The sequence below is a fragment of the Synchiropus splendidus genome, chromosome 4 (genome assembly GCF_027744825.2).
Source record: "Synchiropus splendidus isolate RoL2022-P1 chromosome 4, RoL_Sspl_1.0, whole genome shotgun sequence".
NCBI lineage: Eukaryota > Metazoa > Chordata > Actinopteri > Syngnathiformes > Callionymidae > Synchiropus > Synchiropus splendidus.
Genome location: NC_071337.1, coordinates 2,420,188 through 2,435,723, shown reverse-complemented (window position 1 = coordinate 2,435,723; position 15,536 = coordinate 2,420,188). Strand labels below are relative to the sequence as shown.

Below are 15,536 nucleotides of genomic sequence, written 5' to 3'. Positions count from 1 at the left end.
GAGACGTCGGGACACCCTGGAGTGGTCGCGTGTCATAAATAAACACAACATGCACTTGGACTGGGGGAGGAAAATGGAGTGCCAGAGAAACGCAGCACACGACAATAAACCTCTACAAAAACAAATCGAAATGGTACTGATGAACCTGTCGCACTTCACAAGTTGATCCTTTAAATGGCTGACATAAGGAGGCATGTTTTGTCAGACTGAATTCGAGTATATTTCATCACGGGAGATTTTGGTGCAACAAACAACACCAGGCGGAAGCATAGGGCCGTCTCACCACTGCCACGTGTTTCTTTACATTTGTGTTTGTTTACATTTCACTGTCGCTGTGTTCACGTGTCTTTGTTTTTACACATACGTGTAGGAGTGCAGTTCCTGCTGCCGCTGTACACATCTGAGTCACGTCCTGTAAATAGTAAAGTGTTTTTGGGTGAAGCTCCTCGGATTAATGAGACCTCAGGGTGGCAAACGTGAAAGCATGAATGGAAGTGTGCTGTGACCACACTGTTTGCATGACTGGACCTGATATTTTAGTCACGGCTGTAGGCAGCGCTGGAGGAGTTCAGGAATGCGCGACCACACTGGCCCCATCTCTGCCTGTCTGGGTACAAAGACTCGGACACATCGCATCCTGGAACGTCTCCTCCAGGTCCAGTGTGTGACAAACCACAGTCGACAACCACCCACTCACCAACTGGAAAATGACAACCCTGGAGACAGCTGCTGCTCTCCGAGTGGAATGGTAATGACCGAGCCGTTCTCTCCTCCGCTGCATTTCAGAGGGATCCGTGATTGTTTCCACCCAAAGCGTGGGTGACTAAAGACATGGCAGGTTCATGTCTAACAGCAGTGCAGACGTGTCTGATGACAGAACGGCGACTTTGAAAACTTTCGATATGTTTAACTGCTCTATTGTTCCAGTCCTTTGAACTTTTCTGGGAAATAAAAATGTAAAATTCCATTCTACAACTTTATGCATATTTCTAAATCACTGTGTTTAACCCTAAACCTTTGTGACTTTACATTGTAAACACAAGCGGTTTGTTTTTCTAGAAACATAGGACACTTTTGCAAGCGTTTCCAGCTCTACACCTGAATATTTGGAGACATGGAGAACATGAAAATGAGATCAAATAGTACCTCTTTTCGTCTGTGGAAGAAGCCTCGGGTGATACTGCCATCTACTGCACGACAGGTGGAACATCACTTGCTGATCACAGGTCAGCACCATCTCTGCAAATAGCGTGGACAGAATTATATACTTATATTACACAAATTTTGATGACAATTCTTGATGTTCTTCAAGGTAGCAGTAGCAAGACAGACAGGAAACATTTCCACACATGACCATGGAACTACATTTGTAAAATTAGATTCATCCCTTGTTATTCCTGCTTTTTGTTACCGTGAATTTATGAGTTTAATGTTGACGTTTTCTTCTGATGAGCGACACTCACGAGTTGCATAAATACATTACATCCAACTAATAAACTCACTCATCTCAGTGCACATTGTCGACTCTAAGAAACACTCACTTCATCGCGTTACCAACTCCAAACAGCGTGTTCTATTTTACTTGGTTTCTAGAACAATTGCCAGCACCGGCTCTCGCGTTTCGTAAACGTAGATTCGTTAGGAAACAAATACAAGCATACAAATATATATCTTATACCTAATCATTAGCGTGTTTACATTTGTTGTCTAAATAATCGACTGTGGAAGAACGTGCTTAACACTTTGTGTTTATTTATTTATTTAGTTCATTTGGTTTTCAGTAGTGCGCATGCGCCGAGGTGCATCGCTGCCTGTAACAGCGCTCCGTCTCAACTCAACTCAAGCTTTTTTTTCTCACACTCCTGTTTTTTCTTACTTTTACCTGGTCGTGTCTTTCATTATGTTTTTAACACGTTTTTGTTACACATTTTCCCTTGTGATTAATTAGGTTCCAAAGATTCTGATTTAGCGAATCTGCTAGTGGTGTACGTCAGATGCGTCAACAATGCGTCATTTCTCATCGGTTCAGGCGGGCAGTTTAACTGTTCCGCAGCTCCGCAACGTTAGCCACGTTTCTCGTTTTATTATTGTTTTATTGTAGTGTTGCCGTCGTTTTAACACCCAGTATTATACATTGTTTTAATAGACGTGGTTGGCTACACATAGCGTCTTTCACTCGCGAGTTTACGTCAGACAGAGTCGCCGTTGCGGACTGATGCTCGGATTAGCTCGATTCAGCTAAAGACTACTAACTACCACTATGGACCGACCGTCGAGGTCTGACAATATACGTTGGCGAGATTTACAACTGACATACTGAATGTTTTGTTTTGTAGTCTCATAACGGTTTTATGCCTTTTCCAGGAAGACGAAGGCGATAAACTATTGCGACGCCAAGGACTTTGACGACGGTGAGTTCAAGACTGTGAAGCTTCATACGGGAAGCTGACAACACACAACAGAAGGCGATAATCATAACAAATGTACGGTGCTTCGTAACTGTTCGTCAACGTTGCCAGTCACTGTCTGCAAGTCAGAATATTGCTGGCGGCAAAGTCTGTGCGCTTTTAACACTCAAGATGATCAAGTGGATTCTACTCAAAATGATACCACATGTGGCTGGAAGCTACATGCATGACTTTATTTTTTTCCTGCCGAGATAACAGTTATCTCGAGATCATTTGTATCTCGAGATAACTGTTATCTCGGGATAAAAAAATAAATAAAGTCATGCATGTAGCTTCCAGGGAGGTGTAACACGTATAGCTTAGCCACATATGGTATTATTTTGAGTAGAAGGCACTTGATCAGGGTGTTAAAAACGCACAGTGAATGACAACGTTGACAAACAGTTACGAAGCCGTGGGAGACACAGTGGTTACAGGAGGATGTGTACAAAATGCTTTGCCAGAGAGGCAGTTACGCATGCGCTGACGTTCATGATTGTATCTTGAGATAAAAATGATCTCGAGATAATTGCTATCTCGGGCAAAAAAGTAGTAAGTAATGCACACCACATCCAAAAAAAAAACACATGCATGTCACTTCCAGGCTCTGTACAAATGCATTTTGACACCCATTAAATGAAAGTATACGCTGTTACGTGTCGATGTTAATAGTGATAGCGTTAATAAAGGACGACACAAAGGCTTACTTTGTAATGCTTCAACTCAACAGACGAGGATGACTTTGCCTGTGTGAGGGCTCCTCCCAGCAAGAAGATAAGAGACAGCACTAAACATGCAGATTCAAAGAAATCCTCAAGCAAGTCGTCGAGTCAGGACTCCGACTCCCAGCCGGTGCAAAGCCACAAAACTAGGTGAGGGGTGTGCGAGCTGTTCAGCCATCTGCACGTCTGGTTTACTAGTTTGCTGAGGACACAGCGTCTCGCCACTTGTGTTCCTAGATGAGGAAACCATTCTTTTTCATTTCATCCAACAAGCTTCTCATCAGTGATCAGTTATTTGTTGATGCTTTTCACCTCATACAAACGTGATTTTTTGAGCTGTTCTTTAAACCATAACAAGTTCAATAAATGATCACAGAAATGAAAGACTGAGGAATGTTGTCCACTAGCCGTAGTTTGACCCGGTTGAGGCTTCTTCCAGAACAGTATGGTTTTGCATGCTTATTGAGAATAAATAGCCTGGTGGTGAGGTGTTCAACATGCCGTAGCTGCGGTCCGTCCTTGGCCACAGTTGTCTGTCTAACATTGCCTCGATACCTTCACAGAAAGTCTTTGGATGAGAAGCTGCTTGATAGAGATCTGGAGGCAGCTCTCGCTCTGTCACTGCTCAACAAGACGGACGTGAAGGAACAAGCGTCACATGGAGAAGGTATGTTGTGGCGTCAGGAGAGACGGACGAGTGGCATCCATTCATCTGCAGTGTTTAACTGGCAGGGTTTTGAAACTTTTGTTCATTTGATTTTAAATATCTTCAGGCAGTGCTACGAAACCGCTGAAGGACAAGAGCTCTGAACTACTACCTCCAGTCCTCTCCAAGTTTTGGGAAGAAACACCAGTTGTTGGTAAATCTTTTCCCTTTTTCTTTCTGATTATCCTGGAAATGTTTGCTCTCCGCTTTGGGCTGAGGTGTTTCTGTGTTGCGGCTGAAGATCCATCAGAGAGAGATGATAAACTAGCACCCCACATCCTCAAACCGGTTCATAAAGAAGAAGAAGATGACGACGACTACACCCCCAAACCAACCCCAGGTTCGGCTCACGTCGGTGCTGCGGCTTCGGTACACTGACGCTACTTTCATGACAGATTCTGAGAGTGAGGAGGACTTTAGCGAGCCGGAAGAGAGCGAGGATGAAGAGTTCACCACGAAGAAGGTGAAGAAAACTTCCAAGAAGGAGACGGTGAAGAATCACAAGCCAAAACAGCCCACGGCGTCGAAGAAAGGAAAGCAGCCGAGGAAACCTCACACAGCAGGTTTGTTCTGATCGAGTCATGCAGTAATGTTCACCACAGCATATGAAAGAAAGTCTCTCTTCAATAACAATGAAGTGGAGAAGACGAGGGATGTTTTTGACCGCTCTTTGCTCACTCGTTGTAAATCCTGACTGTGTGTCGCCAGCCTCTGCGCCGGTCAGAAGTCCACCAGCAGCCAAGAGGCCCGCCCCCTCCACCACAGCGTCCTCATCCAAACCCCTGTTACCTGTGAGCCCAGCTGCAGCCAGGATACCCAAGTGGACCCCTCCAGGTCAGTGGCATCTCCATGGCAGGGCCAGGAACGTCTGTGTCTGAAGGTACTAACGTGTTTCTGCTCTTGGTTCACAGGTCAGATTGGTAAAAGTCCCGCTTCAGCGTCACCAGGTCCAGCAGTGAAGTCTCCAGGTCAGGGCCTGCGACTGGGACTGTCCCGACTGGTCCGAGTCAAGCCCCTTCACCCCGGCGTGGCAAGTCACTAGTGCTACATCAGGTCCACCTCCTGCTCCTACACGGTGCCTCTGAGCCACTCTGGCCGGCAGTGGTCAGTACCTGTGCGCATCACACCACATGCTCTGTGAACCTTGTTTGTTGGGTACTGACCACTGCAGACTGGGAAGTCAGAGTTTAGGTTTTAAGACTCAGCCGTTTCCCCCTGTGACGTTGTATATTGTGTACATATGAGGAATAAAGGTTCAATACAGTCATCGGTGGATCTCAGGTACCAGACTTGCATCATGCTGAGGCTACAGCCGGACTCCAACTATGAAACACTTCACGTGAGGCCAGAAAGGACCATCAGAACCTCCATTATTGGACCTCAGCTCAGGTGTGTGACTTCAGGAGGAATTGTCGTGTGGATCTTTAAAACCAGGGGGTGATGTCTCCCTCTGCTTTTTTCCTCTGAATCTAATGGACTGACTTCAGATTTCAGTTCACACTTGACCCTGACCTGTTCTTGTGGGACCCCGAGCACAGATTTGTAAATGAGTACAAGAATATTGTCCTCGATACACACTTCATTACGACCACCCGCCACTTTGTGTGGACAGAGCGGCTGTTCTTCTTCCTGGTCAGAAGGGGTCAGTACCGGGCAGGGCTGACCCGTGTGGTCCAGTTGGACCGACAACCAGTCCTGACAACAAACGGTTCCTGCACCGTCAGAACCAATGTGAGTCGTCATTTCTTGGCTTCCATTTGTACTGGAGTCTGGTCGCAGGTGGTTGTAATGTTACGGCGGAGAAGCATTTAGGATTCAGAGGATTTGTGTTTGAACTTTAATATAGAAAAGAGCAAAGACAAATGTAAAATGGAGCATGTCTTGAGTGATTTGACTCGGTCCAGTCATGAGCTCGTGTCAACTCAAAACAACATTCCTCGGGCACTGCCAGATCCTGATCACGTATTATCGGAAACAAAGCTCTCCCACTTGCGCTGCCACATGACCCGGCCTGCTTCCTTGAGCCGCTCTGGCAGCGAGCTGAACCTGCAGGCACACAGTGGTTCACGATGAACTAATTCAATAAATAGACAGCTGTGATTAGATTAGTCCGAATGATGATGAAAACTAGAACCCGTCCAGAAACAAGGAGACATCTGTGAACGTGTGGGAGAGACCGGTCAGCTGACCTGATGGAGTTGGCTGCCAGCTCCTTCAGGGTGCCCAGGTTTGCCTTCAACCCGCCGATGCCCACGAAGGCCTGGTAGAAGTCGTAGGACAGACCCGTGTTGCCGAACATGGACGGGTCGTCCGAGCTGATGACCATCGGGTGACCCTCTGACATCAGCACGGCGGCAGGGTGGTTCCGAAGGTCCAACACCAGCTTCAAAACCTGAAAAAGAAGATCTGGATTTACACAGAATGAAAACCTCCTTCATGAGAGCAGTCTTCATTTTGCCAGGGAGAAACCAATCAGACAGCTGCTTCAGGTCACATGCTTGCCTGAAGGTCCCGCAACTCCAGAGGCTTCCATCCAACCTCGGTGTACCAGGGGCCAAGGTTGTAAAGAGAACTGAGGGACCTCAGGAGGAGTGACCGCTGACCTGGTTGGAGATGGGACACAGCTCCACGGCCACGTTCCTTTTCCGGGAGAGTTCTCTGGCGAGCGGGTGGTGCGCCAGAGCGTAGCCATGCCCGATGCGTGAGGTGTTGAAGATCAGAGCGTCCAGGATGTTCTGGTCCACGTCGGTGCCCTCGGTGTCTGAAGTCAGGACCATCGTCAGAGAAGGGAAAGAAGGAGATGAGGACTGACTCTGAAGTAGCTTCTGAGGTGTCCACGTTACCTGTCTCTCCTGCGTGGAAAAAGTACGGGAGCTTGTCGCCCAGTTCGGCGGGCAGTGAGAGGGCCTCCCTGAAGTACCACAGAGTCCTCCCTGCGTCCTCCCTGCCGACCTTCAGTCCAGAACACAGAAGTGGCTGCTGGTGGTCTGGAGCTCCGTGTCACCGAGCTACACAAAGCTAAGACAAAGAGGAGCTTCTCACCATGTCGAATCCTGCCACGACATCCGGGAAGGTCTTCTGCAGCTGGATGGCCTCCATCACGGCCGTTTTGACTTCAGGGACGCTCAGAGCTCTGAGAGAAGAAAACCAAGTTATGAGCAGCAATGTTAATGACATTAGACCATCTGTAATCAGAAGGGATGTTTTGTCCTCCTTATTAAATATCAAATAGTCATCTGAGGTTGGAGACATTCAAGCCACGGATGATCCGACTCATGAGATTAACCCCCTTCATGTTTCCGCACAAACATGGACTTCAAGCCGAAAACATCTGTGAGGGGACACGTGTGGACGACAGGAACGCAGAGCACAGCTGTGGATGAGGAGCCAAACATGAGTGAAGAAGGCTGGAGAGAACCAGAGGAGGCATCTCGCCTCAGTTCTCTGGGTCGATGGATGGAGTCTCAGTGACTCAGTATGTTGCTTCTCATGGCCTAGTGTCCATTCGGATGGATGGCCTTCACACCTTCACTGTGATCTGAACCTGAGGACATCTGCTGGAGCTTCTGCCTCCCTCATCTCCATGGAGGGGTGCATCACCCTACCAGCATGAAGTCCACAGTCCAGACCGTTCCTCAGAAAGTGGAAGCCACACCAGTGGCTCTGGGGAGGAGCATGAAGCTGAACCAACTGCTGGACGAGGTCCAGGGAAAACCTTCACTGGCCAGCTGGGGTTAAACTCCAGGTCTGGGGGCCAAAACAAGCCTGCCATGTCATTTTATAAGGTCCACACTAAACTGAGCCGCTTCAAACAGGGTCAAGATCCAGTGCAGGTTGATATCATGACCCACGACGACATCAGTGTGCTCCATTACATCGATCGAGGGTATAGATGCCAACAGTTCACCTGGAAGCCTCCAAATTATGGATGCAAATGGAAGGGAATCATCTGGGAAAACTATTGTCCTGCTGTGAGATGTTCGGCCTGTCCAAGTTAGAGCTTCAGTTCTCCAGGGTCAGGACCTCTGATGCTCCTTTGTGCAAGGAAGACTCTAACATGGTGGACCTTTGTGGGACAAGCTGCTGAACCCCTCAGAAAACATGAAGCTGGTGTGTCTCTGGTCCCACACTGAGCTGGAACGTCTCTGTATCCTTCGTGAGCAAAGTTCCTGCTGCACCGTCCATAAGCCATAAGATTGGTGGTTCAGATTTGCTGGACACTAGGGGTCAGCAGAGAGGCGAGCCTGCTCAGCCACACAGAGGAGACTCAGACTCTGCCTCTGCATCAGAACCGCACTTTAATGCTTCAGGAATGTAAAACCGCAGGGGAACAACTGGTGCTCTGTGTGACGGGGGCGAGAAATGCGATTCATATCTGTGAAACGGACCTCATTAAACTGAATATATTCAATTATGTCTGAATTAAGTTGCAGACAAACAGTCGCCTTAAAGGAGGGTGGAAGCCAGTAACCGAGAATACGACTTGTGGGAGGGAGTGTAGGATTTCTGGACTGCGAGGGAAGCTCTGGGCCGCAGTGGACCCTGGCCTTGACAATACCTGTGGACTGAGATGATGATCCGGGCCCCAAGGAAATCTGGATGGTCCTGGACAAACTTCCTGGTCACCTCCTGAAACAAGCGCAGAGTCCAGACCTTGTCGTGGATGGTTCCGTCCAGCTCGTACGTCTGAAACACAGTGTAGGATTCAGACTCGGGGCCCCGTCTGTGACCGTGATGCGGGCGCGACACCGACCCGGGACAGTCCACTCCGCAGCTCCAGGTACAAGATGTTGTCGAGGTGCAGCTCCTCCAGGCCTCGGTACAGGTAGTCACGAAGCACAGGAGCATGGGTGACCAGACCTGCCGCCGCGATGAAGGCCTTCTCAAACTTGTCCCACACCACATCCTGACTGGGGTACTGACCGTCCGGGTCCTCCGTCACCAGGGTCAGATGCTGCAGGAGACTGGGCAGACGGGACCCGAGTGAACCCGGACTCCCTGCGTCCCAGCGTTTCCACTCACCTGTCGTCAAAACTGGCCGGGTCTGGGAGTTTGGACCGCAGGTTCTGCAGCAGCTGCCAGTAGAAGCAGTCCCAGCGGGGGAAGGGCTGGCGGTCCGAGAACAGGAACCGGACCGAGCTGTCCCAGGTGAAGCAGATGTAGCAGTTTGGCCTGTAGGTGGCGTTCTTCACCAGCCACTCTGCACTGACCAGCGATGAGCTGTGGATGTGGAGGGCGGCACCTGGTGGAGGGAAACCGTGTGATAATGTGGACAGTGATGTCATTTCCTGTCCCCCTCAGACGCCAGTCTTGGACCAAAGACACCGTCGCTAAGCTGTGTGCTCAAGACCATGACCCCAGTCAGGTCTCTGTTCCATACTGTCAAACAACACGGCCCATAATGTACTGCAACAGTTGTCAAAGGAGTGGAGCCGCCTGCTGCCTGGTGTTGACCCTCTGAGGCGTCTCCTCTGCCGAGTCAGTCAGTCAGAGGAGCAGAGTCAAGTCAAGGAAGTGGCTTCACCTTTGGGCATCTTCTGCAGCAGCTGGAAGATCCGGCTCCTCTGGATGAGCGGCTTGGCTTTGAAGAAGTGGAGCGCCGGCGGGAAGAGGGCGCCCGCCATCTCCTGCTCCTTCAGCTGGTGCAGGTACGAGTCCAGCTTCTGCTCCGCCTTGCTCAAGGCCACCCGCCCGCCGGTCTGCCGCGAGGCCTCCTGCCGCATCAGCAGGTCCCTCTGAGCCGGGTCAGGCATCGCCCCGGCGCCCGCCACCCACCACAGGAGGGACGCGGCGGTGAGCAAGGCCTGCTGCAGGGGCATGTCCGCGCCAGCCACACGAGGGCGCTGTTGTTCCGCCTAGAACATTGATCATCTCTTCAGGCGCCGTCAACAAGAAGTTCGTCACTTTGTGGCTCGTTTTACACGAAAGAGACGAGCGAAGATAAACAAACTGAAGTGACGATCATTTAAAAATTAAAGGTCCTTTCATTGTAGCAACAGGGAGAAGAAAATAAACAGAATAAACTGGATAAATAGCAGGATGAATGAAGATAAAAAATAACTAAATATGTAGCAAGAACTGCAAGAAAAGGATTGAAAAAATCCAACCATTTTGACGCGTCTCACCCTGGAAAATGAGAAATAAACAACTGTATTCCCAGGACTCCTGCCTCCACCCAGGAGAGCCGCTCATGAACTGCAATCCTCGTCCGCCTGGAGCCAGATGAGACCGACACACGACCCTGGAATCCCCCGAAACACAAGCATGTCTGAGGGTCGATCGCTGCCAAGCCTCCAGACGACAGAAGGAAAGAAGCCGCCCGCTCCCGTCTTCCACCAGTGACTGCTGTCGCCGGGACAGTCGGGGCAATTGTGTCTGACAACTACCATGTGATGAACTAATGAAGGAAGCATGAATGGCGGCGGCCGCGCCGCCTCAGCCTGGAGCGGGAGGTGGGCGTGCGGGTCATTACAGGACAGGGACCTCATTAGATTACACTTTATTACGTTTCCACAATGGAACAGTTGGAGACGATGGAGAGAACAAAATCAGCTTCCACACACACACACACAGAGATAATTTAACCCTCATTTACACACAGCACTGGGACGGTCGCACACTCTCAGGCAGGCGGGGAAACATCGACACATCAACTCTTCAGGCTGCACTTGTGCTGCTCTCAGGCGGTGGGACTCTTCACACTCTTGCATGAACCCCACTGTCAACGGCGCCGCTGACGGACAGCGCCCTCTACTCACGGAGAGATACACAAATCACTGCACCACAAAACAAGCGCTTCACCCTTGTTTACAGACAAGATGGACGACGTCCTTCATATGACAAACAAAACAAAAAAAGGAGGCGGAGTCACGGCGGCACTGCTCAGTCCATGAACTTGCGGTTGGGGTTGGCACCAAAGAGGGAGACTCGGATGTCGGGCATCATCTGCAAACATGGCACACAGAGGGGAGACGTGGTCAGGGCACGCGAGTCAGGTGGACGCTCCAAAAACCAAGGTGCAGCTGAATGAGCTGGTCACCGATGCTCCAACACCACTGCAGTCGAGCAAGAAGTCAAGCTCTTGCATGAAGAAACGAGTCATGAATCCGTTTTCTGAGAGCAAAACCACAGGCTCCGCCCACCGCAGAGGCTCTGAGTGAAGACTGATAATGATGATGTCAGCTCCATCATGATCCTTATCCATGACTCACTGTGGATCATGTTCTAAAGATTCAACATAAGGTCGTGGGGGCAGCAGCTGCCGTGAAGAGGCCCAGACTTCCTCCTCTCCTCAGCACTTCAGAAGGAACATGGAGGTGGTCCCAGGCCAACAGTGAGCAGAGTCTCTCCAGGCTGTCCTGGGTCCGTACCTCCTGCTGCTCCTCTCTCGGTGTGGAGGAGCAGGAGTTCTACTCTGAGTCTCTCCCAGACGACTGAGCAGCTCACAGCTTCCTTCCTAAACTTTATAGCTGGACTGGTATAAACGTTTGAGTGATGCTTCCGTCTTTAACTCCAGAAGCAACCCAAGTGTTGCAGAGATGACGGAAGGTTTTGGAGGAGTCCTCCAGCCTAACACACTCATAGTCATCAGACAGTCGGTACCTGCTGAGCCATGAGGTCCAGTCGGCTCTCCAGAGTGTTGGACACCTTGATCTTGCCGTCACCGTTGTAGAGCTCGATACCCCCGGACCTGGACCAGAACCAAAGCAGCAGTGAGGGTTGGCAAGGCCCCAGGCCAAGATGCTGACCCGACAGGCCCGGCACTCACACGTCAGGAGACAGGAAGTTCTCCTGGTCGATGCGTACTTCCAGGTTGTTCTTCACCGCTGCTTTGTAGATGGGAATGTTCCTCTGGATGGAGGCCTGGCAAGGGACACGGCTGTGGCTGAGCACGAGCTGTCAGAAGTCAGTCACGTGACCACTCACCTGGACCAGCTGCACGTCCTGTTTCCGGCAGCGCACCGTCACTTTGGTCTCCAGGAGCTGATAGAAACCCTGGCGAGAGATGAGAAGACCCTTTGGTCACCAGACTTGTGTGCATGTGAGACTTGTTTATCCTACTTTGTGGGGAGCAATTATTGACTAAACACTATCCTTGTGTGGACCGTATCACTTTGTGGGGACCATTTAGCTGGACCCCATGAGGTCAAGCCTCAAATTGAGGATTCAAACTTCCAAATAACTGGGTGATTCTTACTGGGTTCTAGTTTGGTTCAGAGTCCTGGTTCAGGTGAGTCATGCGTTTTGGAGGGTTAGGTTTAGGAGGAGAGGCTGGGGAAAGGGTGATGGCCAGGAGAGGTCCTCACAAGGATAGAGAGACAATTGTGTGTGTGCATCTGTGTGTGATTGGTTTATCTATTCTTGAGGGGACCGTCTCTTGGAAAAACACCTCCTTGTGAGGACCTTTGGCTTCCGTCCCCACAAGATTAAGCCTCAATTTGAGGGTTAAGCCTCGATTTGAGGGTTAAAACTTCAGAACAGCAGGGTCTCAGTCTGGTACAGAGTCCTGGTTCAGGTGAGCCATGTGTTTTGGAGAGTTAGGTTTAGGAGGAACGGCTGGGGAAAGGGTGATGGAGAAACAATGTCCCTACAAGGATAGAGATACAAATGTGTGTGTGTGTGTGTGTGTGTGTGTGCGCGTGCGTTGCTGACCTGGAGCAGCAGGCCGTCCATCAGCGCTGCATACCTGGACTGGTCTTTGGCGATGTTGCAGAGCCGCTGACGCGCATCGTTCAGCATTTCCTGAAAAAGTGATGCACCACATTAGCAGGTGTCACGGCGCCTCTGTCGGCGCTGCCAGCCAACGCACCGCGATCATGTCGTCGCGAGCCTTCAGCACCTTCAGCCGGGCCTGGTTCATCAGGTTGGACATCTGACTGAGGAGCGGAGACACAAGGCTTGTGTTGAGGAGAGCACCTCGGTGGGAGGGGGCTCCCAAACTCAGTTAGTACACACACACACTCGCTGCTTTGTTTCTCTGAGGAGCCCATTCAGGAAGCGCACGTGGGGACGTGACTCACATTTTCTTCTGCTGCTCGATCTGCTTCTCCTTCTTCTCGTAGTACTCCATGATCTTCAGCCTCTGCGTCTGCACCAGCCGCCCCTTCTCGATGTTGAACTCCTCCTCCGCCTGCAGGGGCCGACAAAGTCCACATTCAGTCCCTCCCTGTCAGGTCAGTGTTTCTCCTTGGTACAACCACATTTTCTTCCGTCCAACCGTGACATGGTTGAGCCCCGACACTGAGGTGCAGTGACGCCTGTCACCTCTTATAGAACCACCTTTTGCAGTGAGCAATAATCTAACGCCACTATTTCAAACCAGCAGTCAGAGTCAAGTTGCTTATCCAAGTCACAACATGGGCTTTCTGCAACTGCGTCTTTGGGCGTGACGTCATGCGCGTGTCAAGCTACACGGTTACACGACACTTATGATCGATTTTTAGACTTTTACTGATTCTTTTGTCTTTGGTGCGGGAAGAAATGCTGGCGAGATGCTCTGCTGTCTCTCGAAAGTTAGAAATAAAATGCTCCTCCAGCGCGACTCACTTAGGTGCAGCTACTGCCTCCTGGTGGCCAACAGGAGATGTGACACTCAGACTTGGTTAACTTGTGTCTTAGCAAAAAATTAATAAAAATAATAACGATAATGCAGCATTTCTTATATTTTTACGAAATAAATGGTCATATATCACTTTACCATACTTTTTGTGTGTGATTTTCACTCCAATGGGTTCAAGAGTGTGAATGTAACACATTGACTGAACAGTCATGTAAGCGAGAATGTGCTGAAAAAAATGACCCCAAACATGGAAAAACACTGGGCCCCACCACTGTCGACACTGATCTGAAGCTCACACACACCTTGGCATCGATTTCCTCCGCCTTCTCGTTGGCCTCCTGCTCGATGAAGGCCATCATGTGTTTGATCTGTGGAGGAGAGACGGGCATCAGCCGCTGCGCTGCTTGGAGCCAAACACTTATCATCTTTCAGTTCATTTTAGCACCACTGAAGGAGTTTGCTTTGAAATTTGAAATCACAGCTGAAGTGGTCAAACCCTCCCAAAAACAGTGGTGAGGAAGACGTAGGGAGCAGGAAAACACAGAGACTGGAACCTCACCGTGCTGGCGTCGATATTGGCGTTTAATAAACCAATATTTGCATGATTCTATATGCTGAGGCGAACTGCAAACACTCGACTGGTAAAGCGACATCTCCGTCAGCTCCTGTTAATAGTGAGCAGATCTGCAACGGCACCGTCCGCAGCGCTAACTGCCCCATCAGGATCCGAATGGTTGGAACGGATAACTCGTTCTGAAGTAAACAGCAGCAGCGTGCAGTTCCCCCGCGTCACCACTAGATGGTGCAAATAAGCGCTGATATTCCGCAGGGAAACACGGACGGATGGATACATTTCATTTATCTCGGAGAGAAACCCCAGCAGCAGCTGTTGTCCAGGAAGAAACGGCGGCTGGAGTCTTGGCTTGGTGATAAACTAGGACCAGAAGAACCGCGTGACAGAATCAAACAGAGTGAAAGAATCGGCGTCAAAGGTCAAACATCAGACCAAGTCCAGAGGTCCTGGGCAAATGTGCTCATCATAACCTCTCATATGACAGATGTGAGAGGTGAAAGATGAACTGGACTATAATGAGCTACCGGACGATGGTTGGCTTTAGTGAACTCAGGGACCGCCGTCATCATCCCAAAAATCAAATGTTGAAACTGTCACCTCATGAGCGGGGGAGCCGTTATGGGTCTTATAAGCGCATGTTTCACGCGCAGGAGCGGACGGTGCCCGGGACTGGGACAGGAACACGGGATGTTCAGGTTCCTCATCGGGCCTGGCATGCGTCAGTCATGTGACCAGCCTGAAGCAGCTTCCTCTCCGGGTCAGACGCGTTTCCCCCGCGATGTGAGCCTAAACACAACCCTGCGATTCAAGGCAGAATCCGACACTAAACGTCGCTGCTTTGGTCCCGTGCGCGACGCGAGTCCCTTCAATGTCACCCGACATTTACACCCTCCTGAATGGAATTTCACCGCCAGAAAGCGCGGCGTGACGATGCTTTCACGTGACCGTGGACGGTAGCACCTGCGCGCGTGCTCCGAGGCGATGTGCGAGAAGAATAAAGGCGTTTATTACCTGTTTCTGCACGTCGGCATCGCTGAGCGCCATGATGGCCGCAGTCCGTCAGAGATCCGCTTCGACCTGTCGCGCACACAAACACACACACTCGCGGCTCAGCAACTCAAACCGCCCCAGGAACAAGTCGCTCCGTCTCACGCAGCCGCGGGGGCGGACGGACCGACACTCACCTGAAAACCGTCGAGAAGGAGGAATGAATTAATCCCCGCAGTCGTGACTAAAGATGTCCGCGAAGGATCAGCTGACTGCTCCACGTCACGTGATATTTACTGCCGGGTTCATAGCCAATCAGATGGAGGGAGGCCGAGCCGCACTATCTTGGGCATCAACGCTAAATAAAAGTATGAATCAATCCAACAAAAGTATGAATCTCTCAGGAACACTAGATTACTTCCCTGCAAACTCAAATGTAGTAATATTTTTAATGAACGCGACGCTGACTAGCGCACAAAAATACGAGGTGGCGCCTGAATTCGATCGTCAGAATCAGAATTACTTTATTTATTTACATTTT

The 15,536-nt window shown here is 50.2% G+C and overlaps 3 protein-coding genes across 4 annotated transcripts; 1 reads left to right on the top strand and 2 right to left on the bottom strand.

Moving 5' to 3' along the window:
- Positions 1-2,027: 2,027 nt before the first annotated feature.
- rad51ap1 (RAD51 associated protein 1) lies at positions 2,028-5,132 on the top strand. The gene is made up of 9 exons (XM_053863505.1): positions 2,028-2,277; positions 2,365-2,411; positions 3,178-3,319; positions 3,733-3,836; positions 3,943-4,029; positions 4,117-4,215; positions 4,271-4,438; positions 4,584-4,709; positions 4,787-5,132. The coding sequence occupies exons 1-9, from the start codon at positions 2,261-2,263 to the stop codon at positions 4,915-4,917; spliced, it is 921 nt and encodes a 306-aa protein (XP_053719480.1). The 5' UTR covers positions 2,028-2,260; the 3' UTR covers positions 4,918-5,132.
- Positions 5,133-5,756: 624 nt separating this feature from the next.
- ada2b (adenosine deaminase 2b) lies at positions 5,757-10,215 on the bottom strand. Of its 2 annotated transcripts, XM_053863032.1 has the most exons (11): positions 10,001-10,215; positions 9,400-9,730; positions 8,898-9,117; positions 8,799-8,839; positions 8,629-8,735; positions 8,434-8,561; positions 6,918-7,008; positions 6,719-6,827; positions 6,479-6,636; positions 6,065-6,267; positions 5,757-5,921 (listed from the first exon to the last, which is right to left on the bottom strand). In XM_053863032.1, the coding sequence occupies exons 2-11, from the start codon at positions 9,692-9,694 to the stop codon at positions 5,834-5,836; spliced, it is 1,440 nt and encodes a 479-aa protein (XP_053719007.1). In that variant the 5' UTR covers positions 9,695-9,730; positions 10,001-10,215; the 3' UTR covers positions 5,757-5,833. The 2 variants fall into 2 exon arrangements, with proteins under 2 accessions (XP_053719007.1, XP_053719006.1); XM_053863031.1 differs by having other exon boundaries at positions 8,629-8,839.
- A 143-nt stretch (positions 10,216-10,358) lies between these two features.
- Positions 10,359-15,347, bottom strand: atp6v1e1b (ATPase H+ transporting V1 subunit E1b). The gene is made up of 10 exons (XM_053863036.1): positions 15,193-15,347; positions 15,020-15,085; positions 13,737-13,802; positions 12,896-13,005; positions 12,685-12,751; positions 12,528-12,617; positions 11,802-11,870; positions 11,644-11,738; positions 11,478-11,565; positions 10,359-10,820 (listed from the first exon to the last, which is right to left on the bottom strand). The coding sequence occupies exons 2-10, from the start codon at positions 15,050-15,052 to the stop codon at positions 10,758-10,760; spliced, it is 681 nt and encodes a 226-aa protein (XP_053719011.1). The 5' UTR covers positions 15,053-15,085; positions 15,193-15,347; the 3' UTR covers positions 10,359-10,757.
- Positions 15,348-15,536: the final 189 nt, after the last annotated feature.

Coding starts and splice junctions, on each gene's coding strand:
- atp6v1e1b (XM_053863036.1), bottom strand. CDS start 15,052: ATGGCGCTCAGCGATGCCGACGTGCAGAAACAG. Junction 13,803..15,019: donor ATGCCGACGTGCAGAAACAG/GTAATAAACGCC, acceptor TCTCCTCCACAG/ATCAAACACATGATGGCCTT. Junction 11,739..11,801: donor AGGACGTGCAGCTGGTCCAG/GTGAGTGGTCAC, acceptor GTCCCTTGCCAG/GCCTCCATCCAGAGGAACAT.
- rad51ap1 (XM_053863505.1), top strand. Junction 4,439..4,583: donor GAGGAAACCTCACACAGCAG/GTTTGTTCTGAT, acceptor GTGTGTCGCCAG/CCTCTGCGCCGGTCAGAAGT. Junction 4,710..4,786: donor ACCCAAGTGGACCCCTCCAG/GTCAGTGGCATC, acceptor CTTGGTTCACAG/GTCAGATTGGTAAAAGTCCC.
- ada2b (XM_053863031.1), bottom strand. CDS start 9,694: ATGCCCCTGCAGCAGGCCTTGCTCACCGCCGCGTCCCTCCTGTGGTGG. Junction 6,268..6,478: donor TGTGTCCCATCTCCAACCAG/GTCAGCGGTCAC, acceptor CTTCTTTTTCAG/GTTTTGAAGCTGGTGTTGGA. Junction 5,922..6,064: donor CTGGCAGCCAACTCCATCAG/GTCAGCTGACCG, acceptor GTGTGCCTGCAG/GTTCAGCTCGCTGCCAGAGC.